The sequence below is a fragment of the Dreissena polymorpha genome, chromosome 7 (assembly GCF_020536995.1).
Source record: "Dreissena polymorpha isolate Duluth1 chromosome 7, UMN_Dpol_1.0, whole genome shotgun sequence".
NCBI lineage: Eukaryota > Metazoa > Mollusca > Bivalvia > Myida > Dreissenidae > Dreissena > Dreissena polymorpha.
In genome coordinates, this window is record NC_068361.1 from 32,677,328 (window position 1) to 32,693,249 (window position 15,922).

Genomic DNA, 15,922 nt, shown 5'->3' on the forward strand with positions numbered 1-15,922 from the left:
ATATATAAAATTGAAGTGTAAATTGTATTGTGAATTGTTTTGTGAATTGTATTGTGAATTGTATTGTGAATTGTGTTGTAAATTTTATAGATGTTTGTAATACTTCCCATCATTTATACGAGTAAGAACATACACCGCTATTTTGTTCCTTGCATTATCCCACTAACCATTGTTTTTCTGTTTGTTTTTTGCTGTTGTTATTTTCTGTCTATTTGTTTTTGTCTCTTGTACCTGTATTTTGACGGTACGCCGTTAACCGCGAAGCACATGTGCATTGAAATATTGTATAACTTCACATATATTGTTCCTCTTACTGCATACTTGTATGCCTGAGATGTAAATAAAGTTGTGTTCTGTTCTGTTCTGTTCAACAATTGAGCAGCAACACTTACCTTAATTACTCGATAACCCGTGAAAACCTTCTCTTCATCCTCTCTTTGATTTCTTATTTGAAAATGACCACGACAATTTCATAATTACCCAATTACATAATAATTTTATTTTTACCACAAATAAACATCCTTTGATGTCACCACCAGTATTTTTTTGTAAGCATAATTAAAGAAGGAAAAGATTTGTTTATTTCGCAGTTTGAAAGTTACTGGTCGTGTATGTAAAAACTCGGCCACCAGTGTTAAAGGATGTTTACGATCTAAACATACATATCTAGATTATTTTAAGAATAATACCTCATGTGCTGACCTGATTGTAGGAAAAAGAAGCGAGAAATTTATTTATATAAGAAACAAACATATTTGATATTAGTATTTTATACCACCGAAAATTTCTCATTATATAAACATGAGATAGTTTGCTAACATAATGAATATGTTGCCCAGCTCTTGCCACGTGAGGCCACCTCTTGTAAGAGCCACATTATTATTTTTTTTATCTGATACGCTTTAATTAAGGTTTTTTCAACTAATTGTTTAAAACATATATAAAAAACAAAACAATCATGACCTGAAGATAAAATTTTAATATATAATTGACCTCCCGTGATTAGAATATTAATAGGTTGCAAGCCTGGATAATTAATATTAACACTTTGCAAACATCTCTAAATTGATAAAATCAACTCCGTACATTTAAACAGATAATTTAATTAGTGCCAAACAACTCAATTAATGTACACGCTTATCGACAAAGGTGCGATAATCCCTATTGATACCACTTTACCGAAACCTCCGCGGCATTAACTATATAAATCAATTTACCGAATTTGTCCTTTACCGAAACCCCCATAACTCGGTCCGTTGACCCGGGGTCAGTAAAAAATAGGGAGGACCAGTGAAACCAGATATTTGGTATGTCCGTCGGACCAGTTAAAAAACCTGGCCAGCTTGGAAAGCCGTTTTCAGCAATAAAGCATTTTTATATGTTCACAATAAACCGATAATTTCGTATTATTTACGGGCCGACTCGAGACCGGGATAAAATAGCAACATATTGGAAATTCCAATTTTTCTAGATGCCCGGATGACAAAAACCTTTTGTCGGATCAAAAAATCGAATTTCGTTCCGCAAATGTCTCCTATCTTCGCCGAGATCGATACACAAATTAACATACAATTCGAAGCGTTTGGATCGAGAAATGAATAAAGTTTTTCGCGATATGGAAATTCATTCCGGAGGTGGTTGAACCACCACCGAAAAAAACTCAAACCAATGATGAAAAGCTCGAAGTCCAAAGAAAATATGACAAGGACAAGAGAGAGCGAAAATTTCTTGATTCTTCGGTTAATGAATTCGATTGGGTGGATTACAATGTAACAAAAACACATGACAAGTAAAATGTGTGTCAAGTACAGTGGTGCCGAGGCCCGTATTGATGAAGAAGGGCATTCCTATGTATCAGGCTGTGTCAATTTTAGGAGGCCTTCCCATTAAGCACATTAGAATTCTGACACTCACAAACAAAGAAAACGCTCAAAAAAGCAAGAAAGATGCTATGCCTCCTAAGGTATTTAAAATGCTGAATGTTGATGCTTTCACAAAAATGACTTTTTGGTTTAAAAATGCACATGACCTGGCAAAAGCTGGGCGACCATATTCTGACTTTAAGTCATTATGCCTTTTGGACAAATCTAAAGGCATTGACATAGGCGACTGACAAATATTGCCAAACATTCATCAAGGCTATCGCAAACACAGAGCAGGTCAAACAAGATGACATCATTTGTTCTAGCCCATTCATATCAATAATCAGTGATGGATCTACAGACACCTCCTGCAAAGAGGCAGAGGGTGTACTGCTAAAATCATCTTTTCAGTGCAAGGTAATTATTAATTTAAGCAAAACATATTATAGTACTGTTCCCATGTCAATATATAACATGCAATAATCTGAAAAAGTGGCTTATTTCAAAGCACTTATCGCATCCAAAAATACAATAGAAACACAGTTAAATTGTGTGTCAGTTCATCATTGGGCAATAAAAAGTTCAATCCCCACTCGCACTCTTAGCATCGGCTTAAGCGGTATGTCATTATTCTATTATAAAAAATTGACTTGTCGAATATTGATAAAAATTCAAGCTCCTATGAGGCAATTATTTACATGTACATCTTTTAGGTTAACACCCATTTTATGGGGATAAAAAACGTGACAAAGGCAGATGGGGAAAATATCACTAAAGGTATCACGGACTGTTTAACAAAGCGATTTGGTGAAGAGTGGAAGGGGAAGGTTGTAGCCATGGGAACGGATGGCGCCTCTGTGATGACTGGGAACAAGTCAGGGGTTGTCGAGCGTGTAAGACAATACACAAACCGGCCTTTCATTTTCACAATCCATTGTTCAGCTCACAGGTTAGTTAAGAAATACTAAATATGTCTGCTATATTTTACCAGTTGTAGGAATATACATTTACATATAGTGATTGTCACAGGTCATGTTAGAATAAAATATTACTATGATAATATCTATTATTTTCCATCTGCTGAAAGTATTATTTCATTCAACAAGAGTGATATTCATAATCATACATACAATTTGGCTAGCCTATATTCCTACTTGTTATTATATATTGCAGACAGGGGCATCTTCATGGACTCTTAAAGTTTGTTGTTTTTTCTGTAGTACTAGACTAGAGCTTGCTTATAAGGATGGGCTTAAGGACATTAAAGCCATAACCCCACAGAAGTGTGACGCCTAACTGCTCAATTTGTATCTTTTTTACAAGTAAGTACTTCTTGTGTAATTCTTCTTGCTGAGTTCTACATTAGTATGGATGATTGAATTTGCTTTACTCTTATTATGTTAAAAAAGGCATACATTTTTTTCGTAGCAGTCCTTAACCTATTTTGACAACACCTTGACAGTCATATCAACAACCTATTCCAAGTGTAAATAGTTTTTTGCAGGGTGTAAAATATAAGCTTGAATTTGAATTTCGGTACAGTTCACTCAACAGAGCAAATTTGAAAGCATTTTTCCAGACCTTGGATCTAAAGATGAAAATTCCAACCAGAGTCGGAGGGACGAGGTGACTTCCTCACACGAAGAAGGCCATCGACCATGTTTTGTATGGGTACAATGCCATCATTCAGCATCTAGAACAGGTTAGATCGTATAGAGGGCTAGTTGTAGTTGTTAGCTTACATGTATGCTTTGCTTGTTTGATCGTTAGCTTCCTGTGCATTATACTAACAAGTATTATTTTCACTGCCTGATACTCTTGCCACTTGCTTTTTTTGTTGACTGGTTACACAATTGAAATAGTATTGAAAAAATCTCATAAGTTAACTTAACAGAACAATTTCATCTCAAAACTTTGGGTGTCACTCCTTATTTATATGTTTTGTATATTCAAATTTTGACAGATACAGAATCCATCAGATGCAGCACATAGAAAAGACTCAGCTGCAAAGGAAAAAAAATTCCTTAAACTTTTAAAGAATTCAAATGTAACATTATGGTTACATGCACTCATGGACATTGTCTCAGCATTATCTCCGGTTTCAGAGGCAATTCAGGTGAAAAACATCAGCCTTGCAGAAGTCTGGAATGAAATCCAGTCCGCCATAAGCATTTTGACAAATTACAAATCAAGGTATTAATAAAGCCATACAAAATTAAAATCATTAATGACATAAAATATTTTAATGAAGTTTAAATTTTCTATATCATGTAAGTGGTAGTAAGAATAACATTCTGTAGTTCTCTGCATTCTGTCTGCTTATACCCGTTATAACATCTCTACTAATACTGATGTTAGTCTCGACATTGTCTCATTATGAATCAAGTTGAAAGTTATAAAACATAGTAGAGCTCTGTACATAGATGCATAACATGTATCTGAATTCTTTTAAACAAAACTCATTTTAATTTTGAGACAGCAAAACAAAGAAGTGGACAGTGTCTGACTAACAAATTAGAATTAGCATGCTAGCATGGTGTTAGTTAGCTTTTGCTTTGCTTTGCTTGTCTATTTTAAAAACATGCTTTATGTTATATCACTAACAATGCTAATGCTTGTGTTTTTCATGCTTTGATTTAATATTATGATAACAAAACAGTTCAGGGCCCTACTTGAGGAAGTGGTATAATTCACAAAAGACGATGCAGTGTGCAAGCTAGAGGGTACAAGGAAAGAGTTTATATCAGCAATTATTCATGCAATTGAACTTCGGTTTGCTAGTGACCTTCACCTCTTTCAGGGGAGCCACTTCATGAGCTTTAAGAACTGGCCAACATGTATCAATAACGAACCAGTTAGTCTGTTGCAGTTTATTTCTTATGAGCATCACCTGTGGGCGAGGTTCAATATATCTATATGAACTGTATTAATGTGCATTATAGAACCCAACAAAAAGTGCTGTGTCGGTGCCTCCAAATACATTTTAATATAGTGACTTGTCAAAAAATACTTAACCCTTAACCACATAGATACGTATTTTTACGCATTTGTAAACCCTTAGAAAGTTTAATTTATGTAAACACCTTTCTTACTAGATTCAATTTTTTAAGGCTTCATTTCTAACCCTCAGATACTGATGAGCAGCAAACAGCTTAAAACCTGAACAGACTGCAAGTTACGAGCAGGCTGTTCTGGTTTTTGCACAAGGCCATATTGACTTTGCCTCTGAGTGTGAAAGAGTTAAGTTTAATCAAAATATGAAATATTATGATTAAATATATTTTCCAGACTTTGGAGATGAAGCAGTTGCGGAAATTGCTAGGATCTGTGAACCCGCACTGATTGCACAGAATGAGGAAATCGACATAGCATCAATAGAAATTGAATGGATGCCATTCAAGATAGAAATTTATAACAGGTAAGCTTTAGATAAACGAATGGAAATGTTATTGTTTCTGTATTATATGAAAACACATATTCTTCTCCACTTTTACACTTTACTTGCCTTTAAAACTGCTGGCCATCTGATATGATATGTATTAAATATATATTTTTTTCAGGAAGCACTGTGATGAATATGTTAGAAAGATGTCTTGGTGTGAGCAGTTGGAGAAGCATGAGAAATACCCAGGTCTATTCAGTCTAGTCAATCTTCTACTGTCACACCCCTCTAGCTCGGTGGATGATGAACGAGGATTTTCTATGTATAAATTAATGTTTAATTTATAAATGATAAAAACTTTTCACCACAGACACTTAAGTTAATATTAGAAATCCAGTTATTGTATAGATTTAATTTTGTCCTACTTTTAATTTCTTTTCGTCAGAATGAAGCTGGTTAAGAATGACTGGAGGTCTTGTCTAGGTGAGAGCTCTTTAAGTGACCTGATGCTCATCTACTCAGAGTCTGAAAGTGTGGGGAAGTATGATCCAACAGATGCAGTGAATTGGTGGAACTCATCTGGGAAAAGGTCACAAAGACCATTCTACAATGATCCATAAAAGGTATCTTATTGTCTTTATTACATTGACTTACCACTCAAAAATGGAACCGAATCAACCATTTCATTTCCTGAGCGCAAACTGTGCTTACAAAGGATCCACTCCTCAGATTATCTTATTGATTATATTACAGAGAAAAGACATCAAATTAATTAAAGGGATCTTTTCACGGTTTGGTAAATTGACAAAATTGAAAAAAGTTGTTTCAGATTCGCAAATTTTCGTTTTAGTTATGATATTTGTGAGGAAACAGTATTACTGAACATTTACCATAGTCAAATATAGCCAGTATATGTTTCTTTTGACGATTTGAAAACCTAAAAATTATAAAGCGTTGCAACGCTAAACGATTGAATAATTTGGAGAGTTCTGTTGTTATCGTTTAAATTTACGAAACTACGAAGATTGCTTATATAAGGTATAAAATACTTCACATATGTATACCTGGCGGAATAGCCGAGAGGGCTAATGCGTTTTTACTTCAGACTAACTCCAGGACTCCGGGGGTCACTGGTTCGAGCCCTGGTACCGGCTACTTTTTTTCCTTTTTTTTAATTTTATTCTTGATTTTTTACTGGAGCTTTTAAGATCCAATGTTTACATTTATCAATATAAAGCATTTAATGACAAACTTCAAAATATGCCAAAATCTGTGAAAAGGCCCCTTTAATATGAGCATTATAAGTCTAAGAGCCTGAAGCTTAACTCAATGTTTACAAGGTCATTCGCCTTGCAAATTGCATGATGCCGATCTTTCAGTTGTTTGTTTTTCTAATATTTAATTTAATTTTTCATAGCCTGCAGTAATTCATGAGTACGTGTGTGACGCTGCAAAAGAGGATGTCTTTTGGTTGCTGAAATTCTTCAGGATGATGAAATGCAACATGAGCAGGAACCCAGTGTAGAGGACTCCGAGCCGTAAGATTATGACTGTGACTTTTACGGACAGGATTTTACATTGTTACAAAACAGAGCATATAAGCTGATGATGGACTTGGTTGATCATGATTAAAATCTGAAAAAAGTTTTACAATAGAAAGATTTGATTCTGTTGCAAACTTAAGATGGAATTACTGATAGTTAATTAAAGATTAAAGTATACAAAGTGTTTCTGGTTGAATGAAATGGTGTTTAATATAAAATAAATACAGTATAGTTTTTTTTTGAAATGCAAAATACATTGTGGATTGTCCGGAAAGTAAGTTGAAATTTAGGTAAAATAACATAGAAATTGTCGGACCACTTGAAATCTTGGAGGACCAGTAATTTCTGAAAGCTGGTGGTCCTTTGGGTCAGTAGGTAAAAAATGTTAGTGTCAAGCCCTGTTTACGGTGATTTTTGAATTATTAGCCAATGCACAATTCGGGTTTATTCATTTCGGACCTATCATGAATCAAGGTCATCTAAGGTCAAACGTGACGTTAAACAGCTAAGCCGAAGAAACGATGTATACCGCAAGTCTTAAACGTAATCAGTATTTTTGTTTGAATCGGTAAGTATAACTTTTGGTTTTAAATGCAGACAGAAAATTATCAATGCCAAGGCAGGGACCTATACAAACAAACTATGTTTGTATAGGTCCCTGGCCAAGGTTATTATGCCCCTCTTCGAAGAAGAGTGGGTATATTGTTTTGCTCTTGTCGGTCCGTCGGTATGTCGGTCGGTACGTCGGTCCGTTCACCAGATGGTTTCCGGATGATAACTCAAGAACGTTTAGGCCTAGGATCATGAAACTTCATAGGTACATTGATCATGACTGGCAGATGATCCGTATTGATTTTCAGGTCACTAGGCCAAAGGTCAATGTCACGGTGACTCGAAATAGTAAAATGGTTTCCGGATAACTCAATAATGCTTATACCTAGGATCATGAAACTTCATATGTACATTGATCATGCCTGGCAGATGACCCCTATTGATTTTCAGGTCACTAGGTCAAAGTCACAGTGACTCGAAACAGTAAAATGGTGTCCGGATGATAACTCAAGAATGCTTACGCCTAAGATCATGAAACTTCATAAGAACATTGATCGTGACTGGTTAAATTAAGAAATAATCGACGGGTAACCGTTGGTTATTGCGGTAATAACCAACGGTATGGAGTTCCGATGCGTATGAATTAAACCACGAGGGCATAGCCCGCGTGGTTTGATAACAAGCATCGGAACGACATACCGTTGGTTACCCGTCGATTATTTCGATTCTAACACGATTTCATTAATAAGTTATCCGCGATATAAAGGTTATAAACGAGAATTATATTAACCGAAACGTCCTCCACTTTTCCGCGAAAACATGACGTCACCACAACAATGAAAATCTTCATTCATAAACAGTGCGCGGAAAATCAAAGTGACGTCATACTTACAACCGTTGGTATATCGGGGTAATAACCCACGGTAAACTCCCTTCTCATTTTAATGTGCATGCGTGTGCGACTGTGGTAGAATGTCATTAATATGTCAAGGTCAAGTTTTGTTTAAGGTCCGTGGGTTAAATATCTCATGTTAGGAGAGGATAAGGTCAAGACAGACATAATGGAGCATCAATTGTATAATATTAAATAGGTATACCATACCAAAATGTATATTGCATTTATTGTAGACATTTATTTAATAAGAATTTTTCAGATCATTGATAAGACGAGCAATTACGTTAATGGGTGTCATTTAAATAATAATTTAAACTATAACTCAAGGAATGAAATGTATAGCAACTGTTTCAATCATATAATACACAAAGATAGATGCTTAAATAAATAGAGATAATAGGGTATGTAATGGAAAAGTTTCCAAGGGTTAATGTGGTGTTAAAAGCTCGATAGAATTTATTTTTTTAGAGGTCACAGTGACCTTGACCTTTGACATAGTGACCCAAAAATGGGTGTGGCGTGTAGAACTCATCAAGGTGCATCTACACATGAAGTTTCAAAGTTGTAGGTGGAAGGACTTTGATTGTAGAGCCAATGTTAAAAACCTTTACAAACCTTGACATGAACGGCGGACAGCGACATGGCTATGACAATACCTCGGGTTTTCTCCGAAAACAGCCGAGCTAAAATCCCAATATTATCATTTTTGGTTTTGAAGAGCCTCTAGTAGTTGATAGCATCTGTTATCATAATGCATAAAATATTTTCATGTATTAACGTGAGAGATGTCGATAATAATCTTGACACTTAACAATATACTGTACGTCTAGATGTAATAAGTGTTATGTATACAATATTGTAATGCATTTCAACTTCAAAGATTTTAACCAACACTGCCAGCATTATAATTGACGCGAAAGCCGCTTTCTTGGAAAATGGAAAAAATGTAAATTGTCTTTCTGAATTGATTTTTTCTACATACTCGGTAATTTCCAAAAACTAAATGAACTAAATATCGTGCGCGATTGTGTGAGAATGTTCCAACATTAAAAGTATAAGATTTGAGTAAAGTACAATTATAAACAATGACTTTAAAAAGTCATTCAAACTGTGATTTGTGAAGGGAAGCCAGTGATCTGTGACGGGAAGCCAGTTAAATTGTAAAGCTTGAATATTAATTTTCAACGACACACATATCAACATTTTTTGCGAGGTAGTTCACAATTATAAAATATTGTTAGTTTAATTGGATTTATCACACAGTTTTATGATTTAATATTTATTGTTGAGTTGAAAATAATATATTGTTTAAATTTGACCTATATTTTATGTAATTTGGATTGCGCAATAATCTGGTTATTTTTGTTGTTGGAATGCTAACTACGTTACGTGTCAATTGCGATTTGAGGCAATTTACAGTTATTCAAATGGTCAGTGGTTCGAGCGCAGGTTGGGATAACTTTTATTCTGTCTTTTTTTCTTGTTTTCTAATGGAGATCTTTAGTTCCGATGTAAACATTTATCAATTTAAAAGATTTTAGGAAAAACCTTTAAACACGCAAAAATCTGTGAACAAGCCTCTTCAATGAAGCACTTTACTTTATATGAGCCTTGTTCTGAGAAAACTGGGCTTAATGCATGTGCGTAAAGTGTCATCCCAGATTAGCCTTTGCAGTCCGCACAGGCTAATCAGGGACGACACTTTCCGCTTTTATGGTATTTTTAGTTTGGATGAAGTCCCTCCTTACCGAAAATCAAGTTTAGGCGGAAAGTGTCGTCCATGATTAGCCTGTGCGGACTGCAAGGCTATTCTGGGACGACACTTTACGCACATGCATTATGCCCAGTTTTCACAGACCGCGACTCATATGGTAAATATAGAATGAAAACTAAAAATAACTATTATATACATAGTTAAATAGCTTGAATAATGTAAGAGGTTCGTGAGACATGTTATTCAATTAATAAAATGGTTACTATCTTTCAAGAAAGATATTTATTTTATACCTAATGATAAAATATGACATTTCTGCAGTGAAATTGTTATTTTTACCGGTGAAAAGAACACATTTTCGGAAGATTATCATAAATAATTACATATATATTTTCTATGATCACGAGTGAATTAAAATCGACATTCCACCGAATCCAACACATTTTCTTTTTATTTTATGCTTTTTCACCGTTTATTTACATCGATAAAGAGTTTACCTGGAAAATTTCGCTGGTATAATGACGTCATTTCATCACACTAATGACGTCATTTTGCGTTTTGAAAAGTATTTAGGCACGCCACGGGATAAACTGGTTCCCCGTTGAATATAACCGTTGACTGTAATATATAAGTATGCGACCAATGATTTCAGAACATAAAACAGTAACAAAACGCCACATGCGTACTATACTAATGTTTTATACATATACTTAAATTGACTAAAGTGTAACAGCAGCATGCATGTAATGTTCAACGTATCTTATCAATGCTTTAATAAAATATTATGGCATTGACATTGATTACGATATGATTTTATAAATACAGTCATCATTCACAACAAAAATGGCTTATATTTTCGGATAAACATTATAATTGCTTCATATATGGAATAAATTGCTCATACGTTTCAAATATGAAGCAATTTGACCTATTACCAAGCAATAAGGAGATTTTACAAGTTAACAAGTTTATTGCAAATAACTCTCGAAATTATTGTGGGAAACGGAGAATTTGCTCAACATGAGTATTTTCTCATTTACCCACAATGACTTCCTCCATATCAAAGTTATTTCTTGATATTCAATAACAATTCATATAGTCGGTAAATATGAGATCTTAACAACTGTAATGTGATAAAGAGTTAAAGGAAATAAAACTAAAATATTTCAACTTGTTAACATTTTCAACTGTACAAACACCTGCCACCATTAACATTGAAGACATTGACACAAAGGGAGGGTTTGTTCAAAATGAACATTTTGTGTTTCATTCATCACTTTTCACTTTAAGAAGGAAATGGGGAAGGCACTTAATTCATTTAACAATAACTTTTTTGAAATGTCATATACAGATGCTTTAAACATGGACGAGTCTACAGTTTGTTGTTAGGGATGGTAATTGGTTAATTAATTTAGGAAACGTTGTTATATTTAAAAGAATCACTAGCTGTAAGCAAAATCAACTCCAAAAGTTAACTTTATTTCTTTTATAGCCTACATACAAGAGGTTGGGAGAGGTGGTCGTGATGGGAAAGCTGCAGTGGCAACCTTGTTCTACAACCGAAGTGATATTTCTCAAGCTGTGAAAGGCATGACTAAAGATATAAGAGAATATTGTGATTTAAAATCATGTAGACGGCAATCTTTATGTGAACATTTCGGATTCAACGTTGAAACCTCATTTAAATTTGACCATCAGTGTTGTGATATTTGTGAGAAAAAGTGCTCTTGTGACTTATGTTTAATGGTTCATGATGAAGAGATCTTTACTGAAGACTTGGAACCTGAATTGGACTCCTCCCAAAACAAACAAACTGGAGAAATCATTGAGCATTTGCTTGAAACGTACTTTGACGAGGAAAATTCAACACTTCAAAAACCCCATGAAACTTTTCATACTGGATTATCAAGCAGACTTGCTGCAGAAATAAGTAGATCTTATAGCAAGTATAATGACTTAAGTTGTTTGAAGAAATCATTTCCTAGTATTTCTGAACAGGTTCTACACAACATCAGCGACATAATCAATGCAGTTTGTCAGCAATATGCCTGATTGTAGTAGATACTTTAATTAGACAGTCGAAAATGTGTAAAGGGTTAATTGTTGTTATATATTATCAGAAAAGGAAATTGTAAAGAGATATAAGCATTTAAAAGCTCTATTATTTAGTTAAGCAGTTTACTGACATTGGATATTGGATTTACAATGTAAAAACTATTGCTTGTATAACTGGTTGGTAAATTCAATGTACATTACAAATTCAGATATTCAACCTCATCTCTCCCTCTTTTTTAAGTTCAAGAAAAAACAATACTTTGGTATTAATGACAAACATATTACAAAACAAGATATAGGCAATGCCCTAAAATGCTATATTTCAAACATGTATCAATAACACGTGTTTATGCATGCACACACTAACAGTAAGTTTAGTTTACACACCCAAGTGATTTTATGTGACTTTTCCACCCATTTTCATTCACTATGCACAAGCATGACTTCTCTCTAAAATGACAAAGAGTATGAGCCGTGTCATGGGGAAATAGGTCTTACACCATGTGCAACCAGAGTAGTCAGAAGCTACTTGTCCGCTGAAACAACACGTCAAGTATTGTGGTCTTATTACCGGACATGATATCCCCTGATCAGAGTGTTAAATTTGCAGATTGGTCTGAAGATGCACTATTTATGGCATCAGACCCATTTTCACAAGGACACTGTTCATTTGATGTTTTATGTCCGTTTATGCAATTGCTGATTAGGACACATCTTTTAACATGTATTTGTTCTTCAAGAGTATATTGCTTTTGCATACATAACTGATAACTATTTAATTCCCGAGATCAGTTGCATACTTATACTTTTGTGTTTCAATCCAAGTATGGTACTTTTTCTCATCCAAGTCACAAGTCATTTGCTTTGGTACATTTGGAAATGATAAGTGTTTTCGTCCTGCTTTGTAAACAAATGGTTGAATTTGATGAATATCCTTTATAATTTCTGCTTCATCATGCAGAGAGGAAGTTCTAGTATGTCTCTTTGACCTGATGATCACACCGGTAACGTCATCAAATGCCTCTGAGACTGCTTTAATAACAGGCAATGCACTGCTTCTTGTAGTTATATTTTGGACTGTTTTGTTTGAAAACATGTGCTTGATATTGGACTTTATGTCTTTCACTATGTGCTTCATTTTCAAATCACATGGAATGTGTGCATTTTCTTTTCCTGTAGTATTGACAAACATTCCAAAAAACTCTTCACAGGCTTCCTTTTCAGATAATATACAGAACTGGTGAACTAGAAGACGGGCTATTTCATATGCATATTTTGAGCATTCATTGTTTGCCTTAAAATGTAACATGGTTGTTTTAAGCAATGCTCATCCTCTGTTTCCGTTTCGACTATGGCATAAACTTATTAAAGTTTTAAACTGCAATCCTAGTTCAAGAACAAGATGGCTGTACTGTTTGACATAATCGGGTAACTTTGGCTCAGATGTCTTCTTCTTCAGAAATAGGTTAACTTTCCTTCCATTTCCTAGTTGTACCTCAACAACAGTTCCATCACCTGAAATTAAACAGTATAAGTACATGTTTTTAATATGAAAATAGCAGAAATTGATCAAAATGTTTTCAAAGGATAAAAAAATGCATTGTATATCAGCTTTTCATGAAAGCATTTCATGAAAACATTTTTACATACTTAAAAATAATTGTTTTAAATTAATTTTGTTTTTCCATGTATATATTTCTCATATTTCAATGGTTTAATTATATTTTGACCTGATGAATGGTATTTTTTAATTTTCATCTGTGTACATTGTCTTCTTAAGTCAATGTTATAAATAGTATTACTGTTTACTAAAGAAAAGTTTTCATTATATCATTATCAGGATATATTTATCAATATTTTGGCCATTAAATATAGACTTTTTAAACAGATTTATGTATTTGCAATATAATAATTTATACTGCAATTATTGTGTGTAACTATATTTTGCCTAGTTAAATAATTGTGCATATTTTCCCTGTACATAGCACCATCTCTGTTTACATTTGACTGACATCTGCATGTGTAGGTCAACTGTCAGCTGATTGAACAGCTGTTTTCATACATATATAGGTCATGATTTTTTGCATTTTCCCACGCACCTGGTAAACACTGTTTACTCTGGTGGAAAGTGTAGGTCAGTAATGTTAATTGCTGGTATAGTCAAGGGTGTGCTATAGTAGGGATGTTATTTAAATTTTTGTGTTCCATATTTAAAATGTCAGGAGCCATTTTTTCCAACAGAGGGAGTATGTAACAATGCATTGTATTGTTAATTGTAATATACATGTATTTGCCTGATTATTGTGTATTTCAATGAAATATCTATTTAATATTGTTATTTAATTTGTTATTCATTATTGTTTTTCTTAATTTCAGGCCATCATTTTTATTATTATCAACATAAATATAATAAATAATATGTACAACCAATCCACTTCTGTTATGAATACACAATCGTGCTACATATGAAATATTAATTTTTATCTTTCACATACATTCAACTCCAGACTCTTGGAATAGAGATTTTTTTCGTCTTTAGCCCACACATAATTTTTGACAATTTCACAGAATTCCATCATGACCCAGGACTGTTTTTCAGCTTTGGTTTGTGTCTGAGAGAGAGGGCAATGTCTAGCTGGTGAGCTTAGTGGGTCATCCATTCCAAAATAATCCATAACTGCTTCTACAATGTAGGCATCAACGTATGAAACTATAAAGTCTTTATCTGCATCATAGTTTTCATTCACATTCTCATTTACTGAGGTTCTAAATATTCGTGTTGCTTCACACTTCATTGTCCCAAGTTCACCTGTACTATTTACATTGTAGACTTGTTTAAAAATCAACTTCACATAGTTCATTAGCAGATGAAACATTTCAAAAGTAATTGGAGACAGGCGCTCAAAACATTCCTTAGCACTTAGTCCACCTGCTCGTAGTCGTTTTGCACCAGAAAACCTTTCTCTGGTCAATGGATCGCCACCAATATGTGTTTTTATGGTACCTCTATCCACACCAGCTGAATTGTAGCATTCTGTGAGGAAATCCTCATAAAAGTCCAGAATATCTACAACTTCATCATATTTCTGTTCATTTCTGTGTAGTACAGGCAAGGGAATTACATGATTCTTTTGGTTTAACCCAGCAGGCGTTAATTCATTCCAAACATTTTCTGGAACCACATCTTGATAGTTTTTAAAGAAGGGAATATGATTAGCTGCCACTTTTATCAATGAAATTGCAGTCTTTTTGCATGTTGTCATACTCTTGATTTGTTGGTAAAAAGTTCCTGGAATTAAGATGTTGGATGGGAATCTGTGGTTTAATGTCTGGCAAATGCTCAAAAGAAGTATTCTGGATTATAACTGCGGATCCGAATGCATGGTGCATCTCTCCAAGGTGATCTTTCCTTTCGTCATGCACACTTGTTCTCCAATTGAAATTGTCACCAACCAATCTCAATCTTTTCCCTTTTCTCAATGCATCAATGACTTCTTTATTGAAATATCCAGCATATTTTTCTATTAACTGGATTCCTCAACTATATGATAAGCAGACCCCAAGAGGCTGTAGTCTGTCAAAGACCTAGGAGAAATTTAAAATGAAACAGATCAGTTGCTTAAATTCAATTAAAAAGTACACAAGAGATCAAAGTCTTTGAAATTTTAAAACTGTCTTAACCTGTTACCAAAAAATAGCATAATGTGTATATGTCTTCTTCTGACAGTTTGAAACAATTGTAGGAAAAGGTGAGGTGTTTTTAATGATTAAATTTTTCTTTTTTTTATAATGATGACTACTTCATCAGAGATATACTGTTAAATAAAAACAAAACATTAGACCATTATATACCTGCTTAACCCAATGCCTGGATATTTCAAGGTGTTCGAGACAACTCTATAAATTATATAGATACAA

The 15,922-nt window shown here is 34.1% G+C and overlaps 1 protein-coding gene across 1 annotated transcript; it reads right to left on the bottom strand.

Annotated features, from left to right (window-relative positions):
- Positions 1 to 12,111: 12,111 nt before the first annotated feature.
- LOC127839605 (uncharacterized) lies at positions 12,112 to 15,267 on the bottom strand. Its single transcript, XM_052367993.1, has 2 exons — positions 14,500 to 15,267; positions 12,112 to 13,519 (listed from the first exon to the last, which is right to left on the bottom strand). The coding sequence occupies exons 1-2, from the start codon at positions 15,265 to 15,267 to the stop codon at positions 13,490 to 13,492; spliced, it is 798 nt and encodes a 265-aa protein (XP_052223953.1). The 3' UTR covers positions 12,112 to 13,489.
- Positions 15,268 to 15,922: the final 655 nt, after the last annotated feature.

Excerpts from the sequence above, each read along its gene's own strand:
- LOC127839605 (XM_052367993.1), bottom strand. The coding sequence starts at position 15,267 with ATGACAACATGCAAAAAGACTGCAATTTCATTGATAAAAGTGGCAGCT. Across the intron at positions 13,520-14,499 it reads CCAAGAGTCTGGAGTTGAAT|GTGATGGAACTGTTGTTGAG; the intron begins GTATGTGAAAGA and ends GTTTAATTTCAG.